Source organism: Physeter macrocephalus, chromosome 18, assembly GCF_002837175.3.
Source record: "Physeter macrocephalus isolate SW-GA chromosome 18, ASM283717v5, whole genome shotgun sequence".
NCBI classification, from domain to species: domain Eukaryota; kingdom Metazoa; phylum Chordata; class Mammalia; order Artiodactyla; family Physeteridae; genus Physeter; species Physeter macrocephalus.
Window position 1 is genome coordinate 91925078 of NC_041231.1, and position 14731 is coordinate 91939808.

The 14731-nt window shown below is 43.5% G+C and overlaps 1 protein-coding gene across 3 annotated transcripts in view; it reads right to left on the reverse strand.

Annotated features, from left to right (window-relative positions):
• Window positions 1-1152: 1152 nt before the first annotated feature.
• CDKAL1 (CDK5 regulatory subunit associated protein 1 like 1) overlaps window positions 1153-14731 on the reverse strand; it is a 678378-nt gene continuing 664799 nt past the window's right edge. Inside the window, exon 16 of one of the 3 annotated variants that reach the window (XM_024121827.3) lies at window positions 1153-2235. In XM_024121827.3, the coding sequence (XP_023977595.1) occupies window positions 2044-2235 (192 nt within the window). In that variant the 3' untranslated portion in view covers window positions 1153-2043. The remainder of the gene's footprint in view (window positions 2236-14731) is intronic. The other 2 variants (XM_024121823.3, XM_028479372.2) reach the window with 2 other exon arrangements.

Consider the following 14731-nt stretch of genomic DNA (forward strand, 5'->3'; position numbering starts at 1 on the left):
TTTTTACGTTATCCTATTGACAGTCTTGCACTTGATGAACCAGGGAAGATAGAAAGAAAGAGAGAGAGAGAGAGAGGGAGGGAGGAAGGAAGGAAAAGAAACTTGATTGTTAAATCTTTAAGAGTGCATCAAGTACCATGCACATTCTTGGAGCAGGACGACATGGAGAGAAAGGCTGGCCTCCCCCAGAACCTAGGCATCCACAGAGTTAATCCTAGAGACCCGGCTATCGATTCAGGTCAAGTTTAGGTGGAAGATGGGGTCATGGGAGTGGGAAGAGTATACAGCCTAGAAGCCCAGGCTTTGGTGTCAGGCTGAGTTCAAGTTCTGCCTCTAGAACTTAGTAGCTCTGTGCCCCTGGCAAGTTACTTAGTCCTGTGTGTTGTAGATTTTTTTTTTTTTTTCTCAGCAAAATGGGAATGGTAGTACCTATCTCAGGGTTGTGTTTTCGGGACCGATGAACACTTGTAAAGTCCACATCATTTTGTCTGACACGTTTAAAGGCTTGAGAGTTGATGGTTATCAGTATTATCATTGTCATCAAAACAGGGCTGCCTCACGGATGAGAGACAACAGAGACAAGGTCTGCTGAACAAAGTCAAAGGTAGACAGAGAAGGAACAGTGGGGAGAGTGGCAGAGTTCATGTCAACAAGTGGACGGCATCCGGAACTCTTAGATACTGCTGACAGGAACGTAAATGGGTACAACCCTTTCCAAACACCACTGGGCGGCGTGTGCAAACGCCCTGACTCAGCAATTCCATTTCTCGATATAAGTTCACACAAAAGCACATCTCTGTGGACCCAAGAACGTGTTTATAGCATTATTATTCTAACAGCCAAAAAATTAGAAACAACTCGGGCTTCCCTGGTGGCGCAGTGCTTGAGAGTCCGCCTGCCGATGCAGGGGACGCGGGTTCGTGCCCCGATCCGGGAGGATCCCACATGCCGCGGAGCGGCTGGGCCCGTGAGCCACGGCCGCTGAGCCTGCGCGTCCGGAGCCTGTGCTCCGCAACGGGAGAGGCCACAACAGTGAGAGGCCCGCGTACCGAAAAAAAAAAAAAAAAAAAAAAAAAAGAGCTTGAAACATGTTGAGATAAAATGAAGAGCTGAACAGGGATGGGGGTTTAAAAATGAAAACTGTCCTGTGGTTAACAACTGGGCGCCTGATTTCCCTGCGCTATACAATCCAAATAACTTATTCAAATGCTGAGCCTTGCTCATTACACAAATTCCTTTTATTGTGGAAGAAATCACTTCATTAAGTAAATGACCAGCGATGTCAGGTAGAAATAGACAGTGGATGGAATCAATCGAAAATGTCAGAAAAGAGGCAGAACTTGTTTTCGACAAGTCCAGTCTTTGAAAGTCTGAGGGAGCTAAAGAAGTGGGTGATTCCTCAGACTTCTCGAAGTGTTGCCAGGAGTCCTCTAATTGGTAGGCTCTCCCGGTACGTTCTGAAGGGATTCAAGTTCCAGAAACAGGTTTCCACGTAAACTTTTCAGGAACACATCTGCTGTGGAAAATAAGGTGTTTGTAGTAGCGTCGGGACCCCAAACAAAGCATAAAGAGAAAGATACATGTAAAAATGCTTATTGAAAATGGAAAATTCTTCCCACATAAGGAAGAGGTGACCAGACCCACGGTACAAATAGGTTCTGACTTGGAGATTGGTGATTTAAAGAAAATGTGACCCCTTGCATTTCTTGCTAAAAATAAACCAAGGGGAGCTTAATTGAAAAGACATGCTATGGCAGCTGTTGTTGGGTTTTGGGTCAAAAAACCAATGAGTCCAACTCAAGGTGAGACTGGGTAAGCCCCCTTAAAGAGTGCGGCTGAAGGCCAGGGAGACAGTATAAATTACTGCCCTTTGAGAACTGATGTGGTCACTCTCCTTTTCTTTGAAGATTTTAATTAGAAATTCATTCCTCTTCACAGATTTTGTTTTTTAAAGGCCACACCGTGCAGCACGTGGGATCTTAATTCCCCAACCAGGGATCGAACCCATTATTCTTCTTCACAGATGCTTCCGTTAGTTGTGTTTTAATTATAGACCTTGATCAAAAAAGCAAAAAGAAAAGCAAACAGAGCCAGGACCACAGACATCCTCAGCGCACAGTCCTGGTGCAGCCTTTGCAGTTGTAGCGCCATTCTGGAACTCGCCGGGTCTCGCTGAGTTGCATCCAAGGTGCGGGATACTGAATTCAGGTGGTTCCCAAGCCTATTTCTGAATTCCTATAGAGAGAGAAACATAGAGGAAAACGAAAGACATTAAGGATGCAAAATAAGAAAAAAAGCACTAATGTGACATCAGTCAAGCGAAGGATCCTTAGAAGGAGCTATTTTTTTTATTGAGATATGATTGACATATAATACTGTATTAGTTTCAAGTACACAACATAAGGAGGATTCAATATTTGTATACATTGTGAAATGAGCACCACAGTAAGTCTAGTTACAACACAGTTACAATTTTTTTGCCTTGTAATGAAAACTTTTAAGGTCTACCCTCTAACCAACTTCCAAATATACAATGCAGTATTGTTAACTATAGTCAGCATGCTGTACGTTACATTCCCAGGACATATTTACATTATAACTGGAAGTTTGTATCTTTTGACTCCCTTCACCCCTGTCACCCACCTGCCACCCCCGTGTCTGACAACCACTAATCTGCTCTCTGCGTCTATATATTCGGTTTTGTTTTGTTTTTTTAGATTCTATGTCTTTCTCCGACTTATTTCACTTAGCATAATGCCCTCAAGGTCCATCCATGTTGTTGTGAATGGCGAGACTTCCTTTTTTTTTTTACACCTGAGTAATACTCCATGGTATACATATGCCCCGTCTTCCTTGTCCATTCCTCCATTGATGGACACTTAGGTTGCTTCCATGTCTTGGCTATTGTAAATAATGCTGCAGTGAACATGGGATGCATGTATCTTTTTGAGTTAGTGTTTTTGTTTCCTTTGCGTAAACACTCAGAAGTAGAATTGCTGGATCATATGGTAGTTCTATTTTTAGTTTTTTAAGGAAACGCCATACTGTTTTCCAGAGTGGCTGCACCAATTTACACTCCCACCAACAGTGCACGAGGGTTCCCTTCTCTCCATATGTTCACCAACATTTGTTAGTTCTTATCTCTTTTGATGATGGCCATTGTAACAGGTATGAGGTTCTATCTCACTGTGGTTTTAATTTGCATTTCCCTGATGATTAGTGCTGATGAGAGCATCTTTTCACGCATCTGTTGGCCATCTGTATGTCTTCTTTGGTAAACTGTCTATTCAGATCCTCTGCCCATTTTTAAAATCAGATTTTTTTTTTTTTTTTTTGCTATTGAGCTGTATGAGTTCTTTATATATATTTTGGATATCAACCCCTTATCAGATATCAGATATATGATTTGCAGATATTTTCTCCCATTCAGCTGGCTGCCTTTTCATTTTGTTGATGGTCTCCCTTGCTGTGCAGAAGCTTTTTAGTTTGATGTAAGAAGAAGCTATCACTCACTCCTTCCACACAGGCACATTCGAACACCTACCATAGGCCAGGTAGGCCAAGTACAAGTTATAGTTCCTTTCCTTGAAGGGTCAGACCAAGTTCATAAATTTCCAGATTATACACAAATTATATGAAAGAGACAAACAGTGTTTACGGAGAATCAAGGCAGACTTCACGAAGGGTAGAATTTATGTAGAGTGGAGTCATATCACAAATGTATCTGACTTTTAGGGATGCAACCATGTCTACTCAGGAAAAGAAGAATGACAAAGGAAAAAAACACAGAAGCCATTTTATTCATCAAACACGTCCCTTAGGACAGGGACTCCCAGCTGGCGCACTGTTGCAGGAGGGCTGCCCCGACCCTCAGGGGGCACCGGAAGGGGTCTGAGTGGCCACAGGGATCCACCCCCATGCGCAGCCTCTGCATCCACTCCGTTGTGCCACGTGCCAGGCATGGAAATGTTGGGAAATCCTGCTTGGAGGAAGCATGAGGAGCTAGGAGACATGACGGTGAGACTTTGTAGGTGGTCTCTGTTCCCTGATGTGTCTCAGCAGGTGTGGGGAGGAGGGGGTGGGGGCACCTGGCCACTCTCAGGGTGGTTGTAGTGTTTCGAAGTGTAATTTTGATTCCACGATATAAGATCTCCACCTTATGCACAGGCCTTAGAATCAGTGTCTCCCCTGTTGAAACCTGAATAACATTTTGAGAGATGGAGGCGGGTGGGGAAAGAGAATCCGGGATGGAAGAAACAGTGCGGGGCTGGGAGGAGGGGGCGACCCAGAGGCACGGCTGTGGAAGTGCAAGAAATCCACAGAAGCACAAGATGCCTCCGAACAACCACTTCACGTGGCTTATTCTTTCCTTCCACACTCTCGAACAATCTTCTGGGGACAGCTTCGGCCTCTGTGTGGAATGGCAGCCCCGCCATGCACAGTAGAAGCATTGGAAGTGTGCTTTACAGAAGGTAACTCTGGCACGAAGGTGTAGGGTGGATTGAGGGGAGAGGGGAGAATGGGGGTAGAGAATCCGGGGGCAAGTTGTGGCGACAGATGAGGTGGAGAGTGCTGAGGACCTGTGCTGGGAGGACGGCAGAAGGCATGGAAAGGAGGGAACAACAGACACTTACTGTAGAATCAACAGTACTTGAGTTCAGGTGAGTGGGTACGGGAGGGACAAAGAAGAGGAATGGGGAAATGAGAACTTCCACAACCCAATTTCCGCCAGCTAATATTTGCCTGTGATAGATATGCAAGAACTCTTGCTTTGACTATAGGAGACTGATTGCAAAATTAATATAGCTTTTGTCCAAGGATAAATCTCTCAACCCCAGTGGCAGTCGAGCCATCAGTTAGTTCTGGGCTCCTCAGGGATCTGGGCTGACACCCTGCTGCTGTCGCTGCACTGGGGGCCCTTGACAAGGTCACAGCTGGACAGACGGAGCCGTGGTCCCCGCAGCAGCGACGGCTGCACCCAGACCTGCCCCGGGAAACCGCTCTCTTGTACGATTGGCTCTCTGCATGATATTTTGAAGCTGGGAATATGTTGACAAGCTTTCATTCTGATTGGTTAAAAATAGCCCCAAGGTCTCAAGGACAGCACTCAACCTTGGGGAGGAATGCAGCCTTCTGCAGCTAAAATAGCGGAAGCTCTGTGAGTTCCTCAAAAGCAGAGAGGCTGCCTAATCCATCTCTGGGTTCTTGGGACCTGCACAGCGGCAAACACAGAGCAGGTACTCAGCAAGTGTGCAGAAATGAATAAACGAATGAATGAGTGAATGAACGGATATGAGGATGTGTACTCCAGATGAGATACAACTGATCAAAAACATGCTTTGCTATGTCTCTGGTGATCGATACGCACAACTGTAGACGAGTCTTGAGTTGCTGCCTCTAGCACTTAAACCATCACTTCCTAAGCTTGGGTTTACAAGACAAGAACAAGAGGCTGATTAAGTTCTCCTAGGCCTGAGTTCTTTAACCTTTTTAAGTCACAGATGGCTTTGAGAAGGCAGTGAGGACTACAGACTCTTCCCCCAGAAAACTGTGGAGGCATCCGTGCACATATACACGCAGCCTCGCTCACACCCTGCAAATAACTTCAGGAGGTTCACAGATCCAGACACTGTGGGGCCTGATGCTTTCTCTTACAAAAAAAACCCAAAACAATACAAAATTAAGAACAGGGCCTTGGAAGGGGCCCCTCAAAGTGTCAGGCCCTGAATCTTAAGCTCTACTAGCTTCAGGGAAGATCTGCCCCTGTCCCACCCCCAGTTCTGAATAATGAACCTTGGTTCTGTGCCTGCAATCCCAGAAGCTGCCATTCGGTGATCACTGGTGTAGGGGGCCAGGGGTCAGGCTGCTCCGGGCAGGACTAGGTGAGTCTCAAAGCATCAAGCATTTGGTTGGGTTTTTAACACATTCTGCTTTACAAAGGTGCAGTACAGGTAAAGTACCTGTGCTCTCAGCCTGAAAATACCCTTCAACTTTTAACAAGAGTTTCACAGAATTTCTTCCTCTGTTCCTTCCAACTCATTTGCCATAAAATTTTGCTCAAAATATAAAAGGTACCTATTAAACCAGCATTGTGGATTATCTGTGGCTGGGTTCAACATAGTCATTCTTCCTTGGGCACTGATTTTTCCCTCCCTCACTCAAACATTTAACACATCTGAACATAACTGACCCATATGGTGGCAAGCTGCTCTCCTGTCCCTGGGAGCAAGTCTGCATCACAGAATCGTATGGAGTACCGTGGCAACCACACGCAGCCCCACAAGAAGCCCACCCTGCCGTTCTCCCTAAGATCAAGGTAAGAGCTTGATGACACAGCAGGAGAGAGAAAATGCAGCCGGTCTCTACCATGCTGTGCTTCTTTTATTATCTTCACCCTGTACCAGTTCACCATCTTGATTAAGGGAGTCTGATGATATGTTTTTATTTTATTTATTTATTTATTTATTTATTTATTTATTTTTATTTTTTTTGTGGTACGCGGGCCTCACACTGTTGTGGCCTCTCCCGTTGCGGAGCACAGGCTCCGGACGCGCAGGCTCAGCGGCCATGGCTCACGGGCCCAGCTGCTCCGCGGCATGTGGGATCCTCCCAGACCGGGGCGCGAACCCGGTTCCCCTGCATCGGCAGGCGGACGCGCAACCACTGCGCCACCAGGGAAGCCCGATGATATGTTTTTAAATATAAGATTGAAAAAAAGTTTCTCAGATGACAGCGTAATCTGTTGCCAGCTGGCTTTGTACATTTCAATTGTCACTACCACTGTGATATTGAAGGAAAAATAATTTAGAAATGCAGGAAATACAAGGACTTTCTCATAAAGTCCAAGATCCTCAAACATATAAATGCACAACTATTGCGATTTCCACACAGTCAGAAGCACCATTCATGAATAGAAAATAATGTAGTATTTCTAGACTGTAATGAAAATAAAAAGGATTTACAGGTGAAGTGATGATACATAACCAATAGCAAGATAAAGTTTAGACACACACACACACGCAGAATAATGTATAAAATTGACTTTAGAGAAAAACTTGGCATAGTCAATAGTTCTGGAAAGTAAACCGAAGGCTCGAACCTTCCATAAAAACCTCTTAAACATTACCAAGTTATTAATTTTTGAAATTTAAGACACACTTGCATCTCTCAAGCTATAATGCAACAAATACAAGAAATTTTATTATTTACTAAAACGAATCAAACATCAAGTCTCAGATTTATAATTCTTAAGAAATCAAATTCCATTTAGAAGTGCCTTTTTCAAAACAGATAGCAACAAAGCAGGATATGACCTTCGTTCAATCAAAAAGATCCATGTATTTATCCAGTCATAGTAGACTAAGGACACATTAAGAAAGTGTTAACTTTGATGAACATGTTTTTTCCCCCTTTGTAAATATCACTGTTCCCTTGATTAATTTCTAAACATACTTACTTCCTAATTCTTAAACATATTCTAATTTTCAAAAGTACGCTTATCAAATCCTACTAAAGTAATAAATCTATTAGAGTAGCATCACATATATATGCCAAAAAAACCAAACCAAACCAAGCCAAACCAAACCAAACCAAACCATACCAAACCAAAAACAACTTTGATGTTCAGAACCTTCAGGGATCAGATTTCAATCAGTTAAAGATAAAGACAGTTGGGATGGTAACAATAGTCAACCTCTAATTATTTCCTTCTTCTCTAGCAGTTATACATGTATTGTTAGGTTAAGGAAGGAGAGGCCTTTAACCTGGCCACTTTTATCACCCGAGAAACAAATGGGACCTGTTCTAGAAGCAGTAAGTGCATGGGCTCTGGGCTCTAATCCCAGCTCCATCTGAGAATTCTTGGGCAAATAACTTATCCTCTCTTTTGCCTCCATACAGAATCACCTGAGATAGAGTAAGTATCTGCACATCATAGGGTTGTTATGAGCATTAAACGAGGTATATATATTGTGTCTTGAACATTTAAGATTCATTGAAGATGCACACACTCCATGGTATTTTATGGTCCTAACGAAATATGCAAACTGCCTCAGATATTATTTTTGTAAAATTACAAAGTCACTATTTTATTTGCTTTTCAAATATGGTTTATCAATTTAAACTATTTTTGTTTCTTATACATATCATCAGGAGGTGCACAGTATAACGAATAGCATGACAGACCAGAAACCGAATCCAAGTTCAGATATTTATTAGCTGTGTGACCCCGGGCAAGTGGTTTAAGCTCTCCAGGCCTAGTTACCTCTTCTGTGAGGTGGGGATAACAATATCTACTTTAAGATGTTGTTGAAAGGGTTAGAATTCGCATGCCCAGAGCCCGGGCAGAGTGCCAGGAATACAGAAGGTTTCGATGAAGGGCCACCATTATACTCCATTCCAGGAGTGTGGCGTGGAAGACGGAGAAGGGCAGAGCCTCCCACAGCACTTGCCAGCTGTGCCGGGAGGGTGACGTCCTGTCCCAGATGCTGTCCTCGCAGCTCTAACCCACGCGGGAGAAGCTACGCCCGCCGTGAAGTTGGCACCTCCTACTCCCCGGGCTCTCAGTCTGTGGGGTGAGCCTTCTGGAAAGGCTCTTAACTAAAACCATCCTATATAAGAAGGGAGACCTGGACACCGCCATTTATAAAGAGGAATTCACCTGTCAGGTGTGCCACGGGCCCTTTTTATGTCTGCCTTTTCTTCCAATACCTAACATTGTTGTAACGCTGCTTTCAAGGAAACTAAAAAGGAAGAAAACAAGTCACAGTCACCGCCACGACTCTGCCCTTGCTCTGCTCTCTGCCTGACCCTGACATCTCGCCTCCAGCCACCATGCGCCCCTGCCCCTCTTCTTATTGACGTGTCAGATCTCGACTGGACAGATCTCGACTCCCTCAAGCAGCACACAGCCCAGACGCAGTGGGAGCTCCCACTCTGTGGGCTGCGTGTCCTGCCGGCCGGCCCTCATCACGGCACTCGCGGCATATGTGATCCTCCAAGCTCTCACCGTCCCACCAGGAAGTGCGCTCAGTTCAGGCAGAGATGAGCGAGCTGCACAAGAGAACCCGCTCCAGCAGAAGCCTCGGGCTCTACACAGTTACCAGGAGAGGGGTGCAGGGCGCCTCCCCGCAAACTGTATGGCCGGCTGATCCTGAAGCTCCCTGGTGGAGGAAGACAGGGGCCGCCAGGGCTGGGCCTCCTCTAAGGCCCTTTCCTTCTGTGGAGCTCACGCAGACCCGCTGAGAAAACTGCTTGCTAAGAAAACAGGCCTCCAGGGCCACCCTTATTTGTCCTGCTCACAGCTCTTTCAGCCAAAAGAAACAGACCTGAAGGAAAGCGTACCTAGAAGGTGGTCAATCAACGTTTTCTGAAGGGATATTTGGGTTTCTACTTGTTCCTTTGCATTCTGTGTTCGTATTTTCATATAGTTGCAAGGATCCTTTTCTTGGGAGCTGATGAACTTGCCCTTCCAACGGAAGAAAGCCACACTGTTCAGAGGCCTCTCCTGCAGTTCCTCCTCATCAAAAATGTTTATAAATTGTGACATGGTTGCAGAACCAGAGGCATAACAATCCAGCAAGAAAGGTGGACGACAAGCTCTGTGTAAAAATACTAAGTAGAAGAAGCAGTGTTTCTGGAATGTTCCCCATGTGCCCAGCAGGGCTCTATTCTCCATGCCTTCTCTCCTTTAATCCTCCCAGCCCCCCAGTGAAGTAGTTAACACGAGTTTCTCCCAACTTTAAGTATTCACCCAATTTACAGACAGTAGGTGTAAACGTGGAAGCAGAGGAGAGGATTGGCTTTAGACGCATTAAGTCTAGCCTGGTAGTTACATATCAGAGATGCATTTATAGTGCAATGCAAAGAAATGAGAAAAATCAAGGCACTGAATAATTATTAAAATAACCACCAGTATCAAGATTCCTATCAAACAGACTTTCTCCACTTTACATGGAGGTGATGGTGTTATTCTGTGTTTCCCTAGAGAAGGCCCTTCCAGGAAAGCCAGCCTCAGGTCAGGCAGAGACATTGCACGTGACCTGTCTTGCAGCTCTGGGCCATGTTGAGACTCTGTAAACGTGACCTGTGCGTGGCACATCCCGGGTTTTCTCTGCACACACACGCACATGCCCACATGCACACATACTTGATCTGCTCACATTAGAACATGTTGCAAAATGCGTTTTAATGAGGAACAGTTGGTCTGGTTCTGCTCAAATAAAAGACATCCCTGTAAGAGAGCTGCCACCTGTCTCCCCAGCTTGCAGTGCAGCTTCTAAATGAATTCTTCGGTCCCTGCCACCTGCAGGTGTTGCCATGGGCCAGCAATCACATGCCACATGCCAGCTTCCCTTCCCGGACTGACAGACAACTTTGTCCTCGTGCTTTGTGTCATTACCAGATACCAGGACGGACAGGGGATTACAGGGGCCAAGGTACCTTTCCTCCACTATACTTCTAGACATTTCTCAAACTGGGAGCATCTTAATGTCACATAATTAGGAGTGCCCATTATCTCTGAGCCAAAGATGGTAGTATTTTCTAGCGCTTGCAGTCTCTGGAAAGAATGTTATACGTATAGTCCATTAGCATTACTGGTATATCGTCATGTAACAGGATCAACAAATTAAACTTGGAATCAATTACACCTTATCATTTATTTGGGGAGAAAACTGACATTTGAAAATCTCTGTCACAGACTCACACGATGACAGCACAGTACTGTCAGCCTTTCTGTATCACTTTTGGGCATAAGCAATTCTAAATCAGCAATTATTCATATGTAATTTTTCCTCTTCCCCCTCACCTCAAATGTGTACTTGTTTATCAGATCATTAAAATCACAAAGAAAAAGTTTTAAACCAGAACACACACACACTCTAAAAAAAAATCACTATTATCTTAGTTTTCTGAATCTTATTTTGGTGATAGCAGAGTAAACCCAAGGCTTTGCTAATAAGGCCAGACATAAATTATTAAACTGTCTGCCATACGATCAAATGCATTTCAGATTATATTCTGAATAATTTGGCTTGACGTCCACCAAAGGAACAGATCTGACGTGTCCCTGCGTGGTCTCGGTGATCCCTCCCTTGCTGGATGCCCAACCCTCTGACCTGAACAGCACTAAACGAAAGAAAGAGATAATAATCCTCCCCAAAACCAAAGCTCGGCACTTGCCCATCCTAATTACTTCCTGTAAGATCGTATTTCACCCTACTCAAGAGATCTGAAAATAACTCTTAAGCTCTGAACTTCTTTTAATAAATTCAGAATATTTCTTATGTGTAAATTTTTCTCATGGCTCAGAGGCACTGTTACAGCTTGAAGTGGAAGCTAACAGGGAGGAAGAAAAAATTGTTTGATATCTTGTAACTCTAGACAAATTAGAGTTTAGAATCATCTTTTTTTTTCAACCAAGCCTGAACATATGGCCTATGCAGAAAACCTATCGAAGCCAAATATGTGATCAATACAAGGAAATTGTCTTAAAATATACATTATGGGGGCTTCCCTGGTGGCGCAGTGGTTGAGAATCTGCCTGCTAATGCAGGGGACACGGGTTCGAGCCCTAGTCTGGGAGGATCCCACATGCTGCGGAGCAACTAGGCCCGTGAGCCACAACTACTGAGCCTGCGTGTCTGGAGCCTGTGCTCCGCAACAAGAGAGGCGGCGATAGTGAGACGCCCACGCACCACGATGTACGGTGGTCCCCGCTTGCCACAACTGGAGAAAGCCCTTGTACAGAAACGAAGACCCAACACAGCAAAAATAAATAAATTAATAAACTCCTACCCCCAACATCTTCTTTAAAAAAAAAAAAAAATATATATATATATAATGCAGCGTGGTACACTATTCGAAAAGAACCTCTAAATCTCCTAATTTTGAAGAGTTTGCTTTGAATACAAAATTATCTTCATAGCAGAAAGGTATCTCTATCACTATTGCATTTTATCCCTAAAATATAAACTTAAGGAGGCACCTCTTCACATAAGCAGCCCTAACGCGCACTGCTGCATGAGTCCCTGGTAAGAAGAGATGAACAAAGGTGACTGCTCAGTCTCTGTAATGCCTTCTCAAGCCTCCACTGCGGGCTTCTATCTGACTGCCTTCATCTTCTTTGACCTTTTTTTTATTTTAACAATTTTTTTGATGTGGACCATTTTTAAAGTCTTTATTGAATTTGTTACAATATTGCTTCTGGTTTTTTTTTGGCCACGGGGCATGTGGGATCTTAGCTCCCCAACTAGGGATCGAACCGCACGCCCTGCATTGGAAGGCGAAGTCTTAACCACTGGACCACCAGGTAAGTCCCCTTTGACCTTCTTAATCTTTCTTGAACTTAGCACAAAATGTCCATTCAAATAAGCTTACACTTTCCTGATTTTCGACTTGTTAACACTTATGAAAATAAGAGGGGTGGGGCAGGTAGGGTAGAGAATCAGATCCAAAATTAATAGTATAGTTCTCTCTTCTGCTAATTAAATATCAGCCACAGATGTGTACACACACACACACACACACACGCGCGCGCGCACACAGACCAAGAGGCTCACTTAGAACTATGAAGTCTGTGATCACAACGTTCATGATAGTGGCAGAAATCAGAACTCATATGTTGCGAATTACTGGCTGGAAATAAGCATTAGTACAAACTAAAGCTGCTCCACACGTGTGGCAAAGTTAAAGACAAAGTGAATTGGGTCAAAATGCTTGATGCAGATGAACATAACAATTGGGGGCATTAAAGTTAATCTTTAATCAATTCAACTCAAAATAATTACTCCTAAGGATTTTCTCCAAATAGGTAACCACGAGGGTGTGTTGGCAGATGTTTGTGTTTAAAATAACAACGACAACAACAACAAAAAAACCCATGGGTGATGTTAACTGCTATCACAATGCAAACCTCTCATCCTAAGTATCATTTTCAGTGACACTGGAAATATGGTTTTAGCATCACTGAGCTCCATGAACTGCATAAAATGAATAAAGGAGATGGCAGGTGCTTTGTTCTGTCTCAAAGAATCTCACAAATGATGAGCTAACATGTAAAATGTTTCCTTCAGATCACCGTGATGTTTATTCATCTTGCAAAGTTCAGATAAACCAGTTAAGAAAAATTACATGGTACATACTGTAATTACACTAAACTCAGCCATCTGAAAAAAGTTCACACCTCTACCTATTTTCCTATCACTTCCAAAGTTCTATTATGTGTTCTTCCAAATATCCATTCCAAGGAATGCCCATTCTCCCTTTCTACTTTGAATATGGATAGTTTTTTACAAATAAAAAATGATGATTCTACCAAAAGTCACTAAAATAACTGAGAGAAGACTAATATTAAGAGATCTAATTAAGAGATCTAATTAAGAGATCTAATTATTAAGAGATCTAATTATATCACTATAAAAGCGAGGCAGGCAGCCTTTCAGATGGCCCCAAACGATCCTCACCTCCTAGCAGCCATGTCCTTGTGTAACACCTTCCCCAGGACGATGGACTGAACTTACTGACTTGCTTCTCATTAGTTACACTCCACATAAATGATGGGATGTCCCTTCTGAAATTAAGATACTAAAAACTGTGGCTTCTACCTTTCTCACTCTCTCTGTTTGCTTGTTCTGGTGGAAACAAGCTGTCCTATGCAGAAGCCCTCATGAGAAGGAACTGAGGGAGACTTTCTACCAACAGCCAACAAAGAACTGAGACCTCAAACAACCCGTAAGAAACTGGGTCTCACTGCACTAAACAAGTGAGGTGTCGTCCTCCTTCTGGAGGCTCTAGGGACAAATCCATCTCGTTGCCTTTTCCAGCTTATGTTACGTGGCTTGTGATCCCCTTCCATCTGCATAGTCAGCATTATCATGCCTCTGATTCTGATTCTCTTGGAGCCTTTTCACTTTTAAGGTCTCTTGTGATGTCACTGGACCCACCTGGATGGATAATCCAGGAAATCTCTTTATTTTGAAGTCAGTACATTAGCAAAATTTTTTTAAAGTTTAACTTCTTCTTTTGATTAGTTATCTATTTTATACATATTAGAGTACACATGTCAATCCCAATCTCCCAGTTCACCCCACCCCCACTTCACTCTGTACAACAGTCTCTAGGTCCATCCATGTCTCAACAAATGACCCAATTTCATCCCTTTTTATGACTGAGTAATATTCCATTGTATATGTGGACCACTTCTTCTTTATCCATTCGTCTGTCGATGAGCATTTAGGTTGCTTCCATGTCCTGGCTATTGCAAATAGTGCTGCAATGAACACTGGAGTGCATGTGTCTTTTTGAATTACGGTTTTCTCTTGGTATATGCCCAGTAGTGGAATTGCTGGGTCGTATGGTAGTTCTATTTTTAGTGTTTTAAGGAACCTCCATACTGTTCTCCATAGTGGCTGTATCAATTTACATTCCCACCAACAGTGCAAGAGGGTTCCCTTTCCTCCACACCCTCTCCAGCATATGTTGTTTGTAGATTTTCTGATGGTGCCCATTCTAACCATTGTGAGGTGATACCTCATTGCAGTTCTGATTTGCATTTCTCTAATAATTATTGATGTTGAGCACCTTTTCATGTGCCTCTTGGCCGTCTGTATATCTTCTTTGGAGAAATGTCTATTTACGTCTTCTGCCCATTTTTTGATTGGGTTATTTATTTCTTTTTTTAATACTGAGCTGCATGAACTGTTTATATATTTTGGAGATTAATCCTTTGTCC